This window comes from Sarcophilus harrisii, chromosome 1 (assembly GCF_902635505.1).
Source record: "Sarcophilus harrisii chromosome 1, mSarHar1.11, whole genome shotgun sequence".
In the NCBI taxonomy this organism is placed as follows: Eukaryota; Metazoa; Chordata; class Mammalia; order Dasyuromorphia; family Dasyuridae; genus Sarcophilus; species Sarcophilus harrisii.
The window spans coordinates 246857846-246872123 of NC_045426.1; the positions used below are offsets into that span (position 1 = coordinate 246857846).

At 32.9% G+C, this 14278-nt stretch overlaps 1 protein-coding gene across 2 annotated transcripts in view; it reads right to left on the minus strand.

Annotated features, from left to right (window-relative positions):
* Positions 1–441: 441 nt before the first annotated feature.
* LOC100918961 (retinal dehydrogenase 1) overlaps positions 442–14278 on the minus strand; it is a 47873-nt gene continuing 34036 nt past the window's right edge. For both annotated transcript variants that reach the window (XM_031939493.1, XM_003761633.4), the window contains 6 exons: positions 12349–12451; positions 9903–10087; positions 6684–6848; positions 4830–4987; positions 2797–2871; positions 442–957 (listed from right to left, as the gene is read on the minus strand). In XM_031939493.1, the coding sequence (XP_031795353.1) occupies positions 885–957; positions 2797–2871; positions 4830–4987; positions 6684–6848; positions 9903–10087; positions 12349–12451 (759 nt within the window). In that variant the 3' untranslated portion in view covers positions 442–884. The remainder of the gene's footprint in view (positions 958–2796; positions 2872–4829; positions 4988–6683; positions 6849–9902; positions 10088–12348; positions 12452–14278) is intronic.

The following is a 14278-nucleotide window of genomic DNA, read 5'->3' on the forward strand; positions in this document are numbered from 1 at the left end:
ACTTTACTATTTGTCACATTTATAATTTCAATGACTATTTAATCTATCTTCATTGTTTCCCCATCTGCAAAATGAAGAGGATGAAATAAATGTTCTGAAATCCCTATGAAATTTTGAGTTCCCAGAGAATGTAAATTTGTAAACTTTCACTGTCAACACTTCTCTTAACATTGCTCTATATATTCCTTGCTCATTCTCCTCCATATCTTTCAACATGGCAATTAAGACTTAAGTGAGATTAAAAAGCAAAAAGCAAACACACTTTCTTTATGAGGAAAAGTTCAGGGATCTGTGCCTTAGAGTTAAAAATAAAATACTAAATATGTCTTACATTATATGAACTTGAAACCTCTACGATGAAGATCTGTTTTTAAAATATCTTCATGTAAACAGTGTTATGTAAGATTGTTTTAATTAAACTGATATTGATATTACAGTTAGGCAGAGTGAATGGTTATTACTTTATTGAACGCATTGTTTCCAAAGGTAATGAAGATTGCTAGAGGACAGAATACATCTATTTGGTGAGTTAACATGTGTAGCAAACTTCAATTAATGATTAACAAAAAGAAAAGTAAAAACCACCAAACGTTCCTTTCAATTTTTTTTATGGCTTAAATTCTGCAAGAATCATTTACCAAGAGAAACTCATGACTGTTCTAATGCTTGAGATCTTGAGTCAATTTCCAACCCGAAATTTCAGGTAGAAAATATTGATCATGTTTATATGACAGAGAGAAGGCATATAGCATGTTCTAGATATATATTTTTTATCCTGCTAAAGTAAATAATCAGGAGAAAATGGCAGCTGTAATATCTTTCATGATTTAGAGTAAGAAATGCTAAGCCATCGAAGATATGGAGTAACATCCTCTGAAGTATCCTTAGGAGTTCTTCTCAGAAATCTTGATTGTGACAGTCTTGACTTCGGTATATTCATGGAGTCCATATTCTCCCCTACAGGGTAAAACAATTCAAAACTGCATTTGAGATACTGTTATCCATATGCTATATAATCTATGTTTCAGTATGAATTTGGACCTGATCATTAGGGTATAATTAAGGTATAAGAGAAGATAGGATAGTGGCTGTAGGGCAGTTTTCTTCTGACTCATGCTAGCTATGTGACCATGGACAAGCTATTTGATATCTAAGTGTCTCAAATGTCAAAGAATATTAATTAATAAAGAGTTGCTGATCTATATCAGTAGAAGATATTTTTACATTTGAGAATTCTCCATAATCACAAAATACCAATTATTGACTCTCCACAAAACTTTAGAATTAATGCCCTTAGGAGCATTTTAACTTTTCAGAAACATTAAAAATAGAATCAATGTACTTATGTACTAATATATTATATATATGTATATTATATGCTAATATACTATGTAGAAACACTTTGTTATACTAATGACTTTACTATAAAATCATGTAAAAAGTTATACCTTTTTTGCATGCCCAGCTACCTTGTTTTAGAAATTGCAAGTTTTTTAACACTGATTTTCATATTATAGTTAAATAACACAGGTCTTCATCAGACACAAGGCTGAAATTTTAGGAAATATTTCCAAGGCCAAATACTTTATATTAACAAAACTATCATAACCCCACAGTTACAGAATCCAATCAGAAAGCCAAGTTATGATGTCAAGCCATGAGATTATATTTCCCCTATATTCTCCATATCTTACTAACTTGCTAACTTCCTTTTAGGGTTAGTCCAGTTGCTAAATGTCACAATGGGTAACTTTTTAGGGTTCTAAAGTTTTTTAGGGTTAGCCTGCCAGTCAATGGCATTACCCCCTTGCTAAACTTCTTTAAGAATTTAGCCCACCTCAGGGAGGAGTTGAAGGTTCATTAGGAACTTGCCATCCCTTACATCATCTTTCTCCTTAATGATGTTTTTCCCTTGTTAACCGCTAAAACCCCTTATCTTTACTGAAAACCCTATATGGATTTAACCCACTCTTAGGAACATAATAAAATCTTTATCTCTTGATTTGGAGAAAGTCTGAGCCTACAAATTCTCTTGAGGTAGTTTGAAACATTGGCCTGTTACTCTAATATACTTTTGGGATCCAACACTCCCAAACCTCAACATTTGGTGGCTAACTCCCAAAATTTAAAGCTGAGATTTTAAAATGATATTGTAAATGATTTATTTTAAAAGTTGTCTAATATAGTTTCAGAAAGAAGTAAAAGTTATGCTATTGATGGTTCATGAAAAACTCTTTTGAGGCAATTTATAATAGCATGTAGGGAATTTTCAGAAATGAAATTTCCTTTTGTATGGTTAAGACTTTAAAGATTCATCCATATGCTTTGAAAATTTGGACTGAAATATAATCAGTTCCTCCAATCCTATATAACTTGGGAACATGTTGCTGGGAGAAGTTTTGAGCAGTTAAAATAACTTCTATGTATTTTTTTTAAAAGGCAAAATTAGCACATTTTTCTTACGAGTTTTTAAAGAAAAATTAGTTGTATAATTCTTTAAATGCATATAGTTCAATTGTGATTTCTATCTGTTGTTTAGAAACAATGTGTATATAGATATATACATATATATGTAAATATAAGTATTTGCATTCCCTTTTTCATACTAATCTGCAAAATCTAAGATTCAATAAGCTATTTGGGCTAACAGGTTCCTAAGAAAGAAGGGCATATGATAAGAGATTCTGAATTTATTCCCGAGATTCCAATAATATCAAGTACTATCATGAAGATAAATCTCAAATAACATATAATATAGATATGCCACATAAAGTGATAAAATACTGCTTTACTTACAATTCTCTCCCATTTCCAGACATCTTGAATCCACCAAAAGGAGTTTGAGGGGAAACCACAGAATAGCAATTCACCCTGCAAAGAGAGAGTTTTTACACTAATATTTCAGCTTAATTCAATTGGCAATTATTTGATACCTAATATGTATGAGGTTAATTTAATTTGATTTTTTTTGGGGTGGAGGGAAGGAACAGAGGAAAGGAAAGCAAAGCAAATAAATATTTATTAAGGGCTTACTTTGTGTCAGGCACTGTGTGCTAAGTACATCTTAAATATCTCTCTTGATTTTTGGATCCAACCCATAATTTCATTGGGATACAGAACTATCAGTGGGGAAAAAAAATTCTCTACGAAAGCAGATCTACACCTGCTCTGCAATTTATAATTCTAAATTGCCTCAGGACACTTTGATTAAATGACTTGTCCAGAACTAAGGATAGTATATGTCAGAAGCAGACTTTTACCAAGGTTTTCAAGATTTAGAGGCCATATCTTTATTTAAGAGGACAAATTATATCTCTAGGAGATTCACAGTAATTAGTACAAAATTTCTAGGTTTAGATGAACTAAAAAGGTGAAAGCATTTAACCCTTTAGCTATTAACTTTAAAGTAATTTATATATACTTCAATAACTCAATGGCATTGCCATTTCATCAATGTGGGTATTCCCTCTATTAGAGGAGAATATATACCAACCACTCATTTTACAATCTGTGTGACTCAAGTAGCAAAAAGAACTTATATTTTTCTTTGCATTTTAAAGGATAGTAACAAAAGAGTTTATTATTCATAAACTATGCCATGAAAACTTAAACAATATTTATGGATGTTATTAATACAGCAAGTAAAGGCACAGTCACCCAGACTTAAAATCTCATACCTTTCAGATGAGTATGTGGACACCTACTTATTCTCTGGACTATCTCGCTTTAACTTATTATCTTACTGAAGGGTCTAGGTTCTCACCAAAATGGACTGCCAAATATGGTTATATTAAAATTTTCTCAAGGTCTGGAAGATTACCAAGAGAGAAATTTTCTATATTAACCATGTTAACTCTAGAGCACCTATTGATGCATTTTAACAATAACATCAGAGATACCAATATGTTAAAGCAAATACATGAAAAACAAAACAGTAATAATAATAATAATAATAATAATAGTAATGATGTTGATGATAATAACTAGCATTTATATAATACTTGCCATGTGCCAGTTACTGTGCTAAGCATTTTACAATTATGATAACATTTGATCAATTTACTCACAACAATCCTGGGAGAGTAGCTGCTTTTATGCCCATTTCATAAATATTAAGCTGAGGTAAAAAGAGTTTCAGTCATTTGCTTGGTGTCATACAGCTTGCAAATACATGAGGTCACATTTGAATTCAAGTCTTTCCGACTTCAATCTGTATACTCTATCCATTGAACTACCTAGGTCAATATCCCAGCAAAGTTCTCAATTTCTGTTGGATAGAGTGGGCATGATACTTAAAAACAAATTGTCAAGAGCTCGTCTGTGGACTAGTGTTCTCTTTCCATCTCAGGAGTCATTCATAAAGTTTCTAGAACATAATTTATAGTTTTAATTCCAGAATTTAGTACAATATAATAGCACAAAAGTAAGTGCTTGCTAAATAATAATTTCCTTGCCTAGCCTTTCAGTCTTTTAAAGGTATCCAAAATTAATAATACACTGATGAGTTTTTCCTTAAAGATCTCTTTTTAAATATCAATAAAGCTTACATTAATTTTTGATAGAATAATGATCCACGAGATAGCCAAGAACAGGACCATGGATTTTTAAAATATTTTTAGGGACCCGGATTTCATCCAGAATAACACTTAATTTTACAGATGAGGCAGCTATAGTTCCAAAAACAAGCAAAGAAAATCTGTATCTCAGTAGCCTACCTGGTTTGAAAGGGCAAATAGATTTTTTTCCCCAAATATCCAAGTTTTTCTCTCAATGTGATTTGAGATGTGATAGAATCTCCTACAAGTCCCCATTGATAATGTTTGACTTACCAGACTGTTCCAGCTTGAAGGGCAGAGGAAACTGTTAAGGCTTTATCAAGATCTTTGGTGAAAATGCCAGCTGCTAAGCCATAATGGGTATTATTGGCTCTTTTGATCACTTCATCAATAGTTTTAAATTTCATAATTTGTTGGACTGGTCCAAAAATCTGTTCCATTGGAAAAAAAAAAGGAGGGGGGAAGAAGAGAGAGAGAGAGAGAGAGAGAGAGAAAGAGAGAGAGAGAGAGAGAGAGAGAGAGAGAGAGAAGAGAGGAGGGAAGAAGGGGAAAGAGGAGGGAGAGGGGAGATGGGAACACTTTTTAGCAAAAACAAGTAACAGAAGTTAATATTGACCTGAAAGAAGGTATTCATCAGGGTATGAACCAATTTAATGATAAACATTTTGTCAGACTGAGCATGTTTTATGATCTAATATGTGTAGCCAGGAGTCACCTGATATGTTTTGACACTATGATGGAGAAAAAGATTTGGGTGAAATAAAGGAGTGACTAAATGTTTAGAACTCAATTCCTCTCTTTCATCTCCTATGGTCTATGAGTGAATGCATATCCAAACAGAAGAAATCATTTTGCTTATGAGCAAAATGACCCTGAATAAATCACATCATTTCTCTTTGGGCCTCTATTTTCTTCATCCTAAAATTAAGGAATTTGACTAGATGATTTTTAAGGTAGTTTCTGGTTCTACCTCCCATAAGTCCTACGGTAAGATCATAGGATCTCTCCTCCCTCCCCTACTTGTGGTTTTAGAGTTCAGGGATGGGGTTGAAAAAGCGTGTACTTAAATAGAGGTTTTTAAAAAATGGAGATGTCACACATTAAGTTATAGGAGCAAATGTGATTAATAAATGTTAATAATTCAGACATTACTCTTTATTTTACCCTTTTAAAGCATTCAAACACACACATTTTTGTTTAGGACTTCCAAATATTTGTAGAAAACATTCTAGGTCACCTCTTAAGAAGTAAAAAAAAAATGATTTGTTCTAGCAATGAAGAGACAGATATTTAAGTAACTGAAATCAATTTTGTTTTTTTGTTTTTTCTTGACACTTGTCTGTTAGGCATGCTATTATAATTCTGAAGCAGTATCTTGGCTATTTCCACACTTTCCTGCTAGAGCTAAGCAACTGGAACATATCATTGAGAAAGAAGTGGACTGAGACAGGGAATCTATTCAAATATTTGTGAACCTCAAAGAATAGTCCAGCTTGAAATGCCTTTAATTTGGGTTGGCACTTGTCTGTAACTTGACCTGCCAAACCTCGAGTGTATTTTTCCATTCACTTCCTCCATTTGTTATGAAAAGGAATGGATAGAATGAGCTTGATTCCTCCTTCTTCCCTGAGCTAACACTGGCGAAAAAACAACTTGTGCCACTTATTGCCTACTTGCTCTGAACCTCCTCTCTATGCCATTGCACACTGGATGCATGATGTCCCAGAAAAATAGTTAGCTATGAGAATGGGCATTCTCACTCAATTCCATTAAAGCTAAGGAGAGTTTGTTATACGAGTGTCTTGATTCTTGGTAATTGCAAAATCTGGCTATGGCAAGGGGTGTGAGAATTGGTCTCAGGAAAGAAAGAACCATAGTGATTTTGAAGACTTTTCCCTGTTGCAGGTTTCCTTGCTCAACCCTCAATTCCTTGGCCCTAAAGGGCCACTTCACCATGACTTTCCCATCATTTTTACCCCGCTGAAAATATGAACTCCGACACTGGGTGCCAAGACTTTGGGAGATGAAATCTTGTTTTCCTAGGACTTAGGTCTCCATGACATTTTGCAGCTGTCTCCCTACTAGGATCCTATTTTATGACAATCTCCAATGGAACTAAGTTCTTACCTCTTCTTTGGCGATGCGCATCTCATCAGTAACATTGGAGAAAACTGTGGGCTGGACAAAGTAACCTTTCTCTCCCCATGGTCCTCCTCCACATTCCAATTTGGCTCCTTCCTTCTTCCCACTCTCAATGAGGTCAAGTATTTTTTGGTGCTGCTCTTTATCAATCTACATGAAAATATGGGGCAGGAAAGGGAGGGATAACAGAACAGAAAGAAAAACAAAGAATGTTTCCTTGAATTTGTGACTTAACAAAAACCCAAGCAAACAGAAAATACTTAAATATTGCAAATGCCATATCTAAACAGTTTCCTTGACCTGAACATTAGTGTTTTTTTTTAAACTCTACGTTGCCAAATCTTAAAGTATTACATCAATGTAAGTTATTTTGTTACTAAAATATTTGTGTTGAAATATCTTATGCCTAGTTAATTTAAATGAATTTTTGACATGTGGATAAAATAAAGACAAAAAGATGCTCCCTCTTAAACCATCTTCATATGACTGTTCTTCAATCACTTTAGAATGCATTCATATAAATGTAATAAATTCTAAACCATCTTGTACTAGGAGGCTTGGAGAAACAAAATAATATAATTTTGTCCAATTATAATTCAATCAAAATCCACTTTAATATGTTTTTAAAAACTAAGGAAAAACGCTAATTAATCTTGGTTTACTTTTATTTGGTTAAAAAAAATTTAGTCATGTAGAATTGGACCTACAATTTAGAAGGATATTTGTTCCCAATAAATTCACATTCTCCCCTGAAATCAATAAAATTTAAGGCAAAATTCATCAAGAAAAATTTAACCTGGTAGTTTAGACTGGGAAGACTAGTTTTCCCAGGCCAATTACTAGGTGATAGCCAACACAATACAAAGATAATTATTGTCTCTAAGCATTTTCTCTGGGTAACTTATCTTGACATCATTTTAGGCCATTGAGGTTAATCTAAATAAAAAGAATTTGATAAATGTTCAGGTTTTTTTGTTCAATGTTTCAACATTTATTTTTATGCAAAGAAAAAAAATCAAATTACCAAAGTAAACCAGAGGTTCTTTTTTTTTTAAAGTAACTTTTTTTCCCCATAATTATAACTTTTTATTACAGAACCCATGCCTGGGTAATTTTTTACAACATTATCCCTTGCATTCACTTCTGTTCCGACTTTTCCCCTCCCTCCCTCCACCCCCTCCCCCAGATGGCAAGCAGTCTTATACATGTTAAATATTAAACCAGAGGTTTTAAGAGTTCCCAATTATTTATGTACATGTTTAGGGGAAAAGGGTGACAAAATTAAAAAAAAAGTATTATGTAGGAGAAACAAGACTGGATTTGAAGTCAGAAGACTCAGATCAAATTCTAGCTCTACTACTAATTTGGTTAACTATAAGGTATTCACTTAACCTTAATTGGTTTTAGTTTTTTCATCCTAAAAACGGGATAACTTGCTCATAAGGTTGTTCTAAGAAAAGTGCTTTTAAGTTCTAGAGTTAGTTTTCAAGAGAACAGTTTTATCCAATCAATCAATCAATCCATCAAGAAGCACTTATATGTCCCTAAGAGGCAGTATGGCATAATAATTAACTTACTTTAAAATCAAGAAGGCTGATTAAGTAAATCACTTAAAATATTAGTGCTCTAGGCAACTGTTTTATATATATATATATATATATATATATATATATAAAACAGTTATATATATATATATATATAAACAGTGATATATATATATATATAAGAAACAGTGATAGATATATATATATATATATATGAAACAGTGATATATATATATATATATATATATATATATATATATATATATATATATGAAGGTGCTGACCTTCATTTGTAAGGAGTTTCTTTACCAGGGAGTTTTCCAATTCCACCAAACTCAAATAGAAACTAACCATTGCAAACCTCTAGTTTACTTAGAAAACCACAAATAGACATTATCTACATGCTTAGAGGACACTTTACCCAGCTCTTAATGACTTAAATTTATTGTTTGACAAGTACACAGTGAATCATCTCTGATAACTTCTTGTAGTCAGATTATAACTTTGTCTATATATCATATAAAAAGAGAATTAAAAGTTGACCCAATCAATTGGGAAATGAAAAAAACAGGTCAAATATTTCAAGTAAATTAAGTATCTTCATTAGTTTTTTCCCTTATGGAGAATAAAAGGTTTAAATTGTATGAAGTACTGGGGTATTTAATTTTTTTGTCTCAGCTTACTTCTTGGTCAAATGAGTAACACAATTTTAAAATTTCATTATTTTTTAGGGATTAAGGTCTAAAAGTATAGGATTTTATATGTGAACCTGGAAGTAATAGGGCATCATTGCAGTTTATTAAGTAGAGGTATGATATGATGAAATATGAATTTTAGAAAGATTAATCTGAGAGATGAGTAGAGGATGGACAAAAATCAGGAAAAACCTGAGAAAGAAGAAAAGTAGTAGTCCAGGAATGAGATGAAGGTCTGTACCAGGGTAATGGCAGTGTCAGAAAAGAAAAAGGAGTACATCGGAGAGATATTAGGAAGATGAAACATATTGAATATGGTGGATGAGAGAGAAAGGAGGAGTTGGGGATGATACCTAGGTTTTGAGTCTGGGTGACTGGCAGGATCAGGAGGTCCTAGAAAATAATAAAGAAATTCAGAAGAGGAGAATTGGTGGGCAGTAGAAGATAATGAATTCAGTTTTGGAGATGGTGAGTTTTAGATGTCTAAGAGACATCCAGTTTGAGAAGTCTAAAATGCAGCTGGTAGTTAGGAGGGAAATTTGGGCTAGAAAAGTAGAACTGATAATCAACATCACAGAGAAAATAAATAAACTTAAAGGAGCTGCTGAGATCTTCAGGTGAAATTGTATAGAGGAGAAGATATGTAAATGCATGCTACCAGCCCATACCCTGAGATTACAGGAGGAGAAATAATAATAATAGTAACAAGAACAAAAATACTATTTATATAGCACTCGAAAGCTTGCCTAATACATGTGAAAAGGAAGTTTTGTTTCCTGCCCCAACTTGGGAAATCCTGCCTGTGCACCTCTTTCCAATCTGTTTCAATCTTGTCCAGGTAAACAAGAAATATTAGCATCATACTTATTTCATTCTAAATCCAGAGAAAGGCCATAGAGACAAACTTCTTTCCCTCGATTGATTTGTTTTCTATTTTATTCTTTGTGTATTCCTTTATTACCAACCTGAGGGCCTTGCTGTACTCCCGGTTTCAGAGGATCCCCCAGTGTGTATTTCTTGGCACGTTCTACACTCCTCTTCACAAATTCATCGTAAATAGACTCTTCCACAAAAAGCCTTGATGCTGCAGTGCAGCACTGGCCTTGGTGGAAGAACACACCCTGGTGTGCAATTTCCACAGCATTATCCACTGTAAAGGAAACATCACCAAGGTTAGTCAAAAAGAATACATTTCCAAAAGATGATTTTTTTTTTTTTTTTTGCCAAGAGAAAAGGAAGTATCTTTTCATCCTTAAAATAAATAGTAGATAGCCTACATTTCTCTTTGGACTTCATTGACACTGAATATTTGTTTTGGGGAGTGCATTGAAACTAAGTGAAAAAAAACCTGAAATGACTGTACAAGTCCCCAAGACTCAATAGCATCAAAATGTCACTTTTAAAAGACTCAAGTAATTGCTCTCTGGCAACAGTAAAAGAGACAACTAGAATAGAATCCATAGTTTTCCATTTCACTTAATCTTTTGATCTTGCTCCCCCGAAAGAAACTTGTACAATGCTTCAAAAAAGTGGGTCCACAATATGCCCAAAGGGCTACTTAATTATGTATATCCTCTGAGCTAGCAATACCACTGTTGGGTCTGTTATCTATCACAAAGAGATAAAACAAGGGGAAGGAAGGACCTATTTGTGCAAGGGCATTTATAGCAGCATTTTTTTTTTTTTTGTGGTGGTTAAGAACTGGAAATTGAGAGTATATCCATTAATGGGGGAATGACTGAACAAGCTGTGGCAAACGATTGTAATTAAAAATAATTGTGCTATATAGCAAAGGACAAGCAGGATGCTTTTAGGAAAATCTGAAAAGAATTATATGAACTGATGCTGAGTGAAATGAGAACAAGGAGAACATTATACATAGTAATAGCAATATTGTAGGATATAGAACTGTGGAAGATTTAGCTGTTTTCAGCAATATAATGATCCAAAAAATCCCAAAGGCCTCACGAGGAAGCATACTACCTGCCTTCAGAGAAAGAAGAGATGAAGTCTGAATACAGACCAAAGTATAATATTGTTTCATTTTATTTTGTTTCATTTCTTTTCCTTCCCGTCCTCTCTCTCCCTCCCTCTCTCTGAGTTTTCTTTCACAAAATGACTTGTGACTAATATGGAAATGTGTTTTCATGACTGCATATGTACAAACCATATCTTTGAAAACTGCCTCAAGGAAGGGGAAGGAAAAGATGTCAGAGAATGCGGAACTCAAAATTTTTAACAAACAAGAATGTTAAATTTGTTTTTCCATGTAATTGGGGAAAAATAAAATATTATTTTAAAAAGTGGATCCACATTCTTAAAAAAATACGCCTTTATGAATTGTTGAGATAATTGCAACCACAACTATCTCAACCATAAATTAATTGTTAATTCTATACTAGAGGACAATACAGTTCTTTTAATATATAATTTTCTGAAAGCTTCGATTTGGAGTGATGTATTTTTTTTTTAACCTTTGCATACTTCCAAGATTGACTTATTTCAAGGCTCAAAAGATGATGATTTCTATAATTTAGTGTTTTGTTTAGGAGACTTTCCATATTATCCTTTGATAAGCGAAAGAACACTAAATGGCACAATGGAAAGGGTACTAAGCCTAAAATCAAAACAATCTTAGTTCAAATCTAAGCTTTAACACTTACTAGCTGTATGATCCTGGGCATGCCACTTAAACTGTTTCCTCAAGTGTATTACAGAGATAACAGTAACACCTCTCTCTCCCAGGGTTGTTATGACAGTTAAATGTTTTAAACATGACATGGTTGACATTATTATTTTTGTGTTGTCCTCCTACTTCTCCTCCTCATCATCATTTTAACAGCCTAAGTAGTCAGTTTTCTTTAACTTGATGGAATTGTCTCACTTTCTTAAAGTTCTTCAGAATTAATTTTGGGGAAAATACTTTTAAAAAGCAAGCATCTCAGGATAGTACAGAGAATGCAATATGCTATATAGGCAAAATATCAGGAAGTAGATGACAGGGCTATGTGTAGTTTATACATGAGCTTAATCTTCCTTCTAGTTTTATAAGGACCATAAGACAATTGAAGCATAACTCGGTACTTTTTAGTTTGGTTCAGTTGATTATCTTCCATAAGTAAAGTTTTTGCTTGTTTTATTCTTATAGTGATTGAGATAGAATGTAAGTCCTTTGAAGGGAGAGAAAGTTTTGATGATTTAGTACCAAACCATCAAAATGCTTTGCACACAGGAAAGGATTAAGGAGGAGAAATGTTCATTGATTTGAAAAAAACAAAAACAAACAAAAAAACCCAAACCAAAACAACATCCGAATGATCTAGCTAGAAATAATTTAGCTTATTGTAGAATATTGATCAAAGATTGCTCTGAGACATAATAAAAGTAAAAGAAATGTGAAAATAAATTTACTGTCAGCATCAGCAAATACAATGCAAGGGCTCTTTCCCCCGAGCTCCAATGAAACCCTCTTCAAGTTGCTTTTCCCAGCAGCCTCTTTAATTAGGAGGCCAACCTGAAAGAAAACAAAGAAAAAGTTGGTTCCCATCCATAGTCCTTGGGTTTCTAAATCCTGGGCATTTCATAATGTTTTCTCATTTAAACTTTTTTTTTTTTTAATTTACTCAGATGGGAAACTGGACTAAAGGATTTCTGAAATCGTTCTCTGTATGAAAATTTTATGATACTATCATCTCCTTTATTCTCTGGGAAGTCTATATTTTTGGAGGTAGTCATCCATTTCACTTAGGTTATCAAATTTATTGGCATAAAGTTGAGCAAAATAACTCCTTATTATTCCTTTATTCTCTGGGTTTACTATTCCCATCTCCTTTTCACTAACACACAGTAGAGGGGCAAAATTGAAGGAAACATTTGGAGATATCTTTTGCTTGCATTGCAGTCAACTATTTCTGTATTTTATTTTTCTGTTTAAAAATCATAAACAGTTTCTATTGCAATGGTTAATATTCAGCAAGTTGTTTTCCAAACTTAATTTTGGTGTAAGAAAACAGAAAGCTCACAAATGCCAATTTCCCTATTTTCTACATACTTTTCTTACTTAAGACAAAAAAAAATCATCATTTCCCTAAATTACATATTTCCTTATTTATTTCAAAAGTCCTCAATGGGGCTCATTTTTTTAGTGAACAGTGATTACTAAGCAGTCAGCACTCTCTCCTATTACATAATATTTTAGTATATATAATTTAAACTAGAATTAATGGTACATTTCTGATCCTCAATGATATTAAATTGACTAGGCAATAGTTGTTGAAAGTGAGAATGAAACAGATATTACAACTTTGTTTAATGTGATTCAGAAAACCATTCTATTGGTCTCTGATATAGATTTTCAAATATGTAAGTGGGCAAAATATTAGATGTCCCCAAGTGCTGCTGTGTTAACTGTTACTTGCCAAGATTGCTATTATCTGAGGTAACAATATACTCAACTCTTCAAAGGATCATTTTCCCTTCTCTGTAAAACTCTGTAGTAACTTCCTGACAGGAATTTTGTAATGGGGAATTGAGATAATTTATGTAGAACATGGCATGAACTTTACATGTATTATGCAAATATCAGGGATTATAATTTTAGTATCTAGTGAGTCTGATGAATAAATACCATAAAGTTTTGAAATAAAAAAGCTCTTACAAAATGACATAGAATGAAAGAGTATATGAATGAAGGAGATCTGAATTGCTATTATGTTTTAAAAAAAACCATTAAAATGAACATATTACTGTATTCAATATAGATGGGTATTGCATATATTTTTGCTACCCAACTCAGACTATTAAAATATGCAGGGTCTTTAGTCTTTATTTAGTCTAATCCTTTTATTATATGGAGAAGGAAACTGAGACACAGAGGTTGTGATTTGCTGAATATGTACAGCTGCTTCATGACGTAACTTAGATATGACTCCAAATTTTCTGACTCCAAGGTCTGAGCTATTCTTTACAGGGCTGCTGCAAGAAAAGTAATTTGTAATTTATAAAGCACCACAGGTAGTTAAGATCTTATTAGAAATGATATATCATTCAATATTGATCTTATGAAATAATGTCCCAAATAGAGACTAATAATTTAAAACTGCCGACTTGATTTGTATGTTCATAGCTCTATGCTTTAATACCCATTTTACAACTATGATATATTTATATGTATAATTAATTCACAAAAACATATGGACCCTATCTTGGTCTTTCCCACTCGATCATTTGGTAAAATAGAACTCAAGCTCGTTTTGATCTATGACATATACATAACCTATTGAATCCCTTAGGTTAAAAAGGCCTAGGTCTCCCACTGCATCCAGGGCCATCTCCAGTTGTT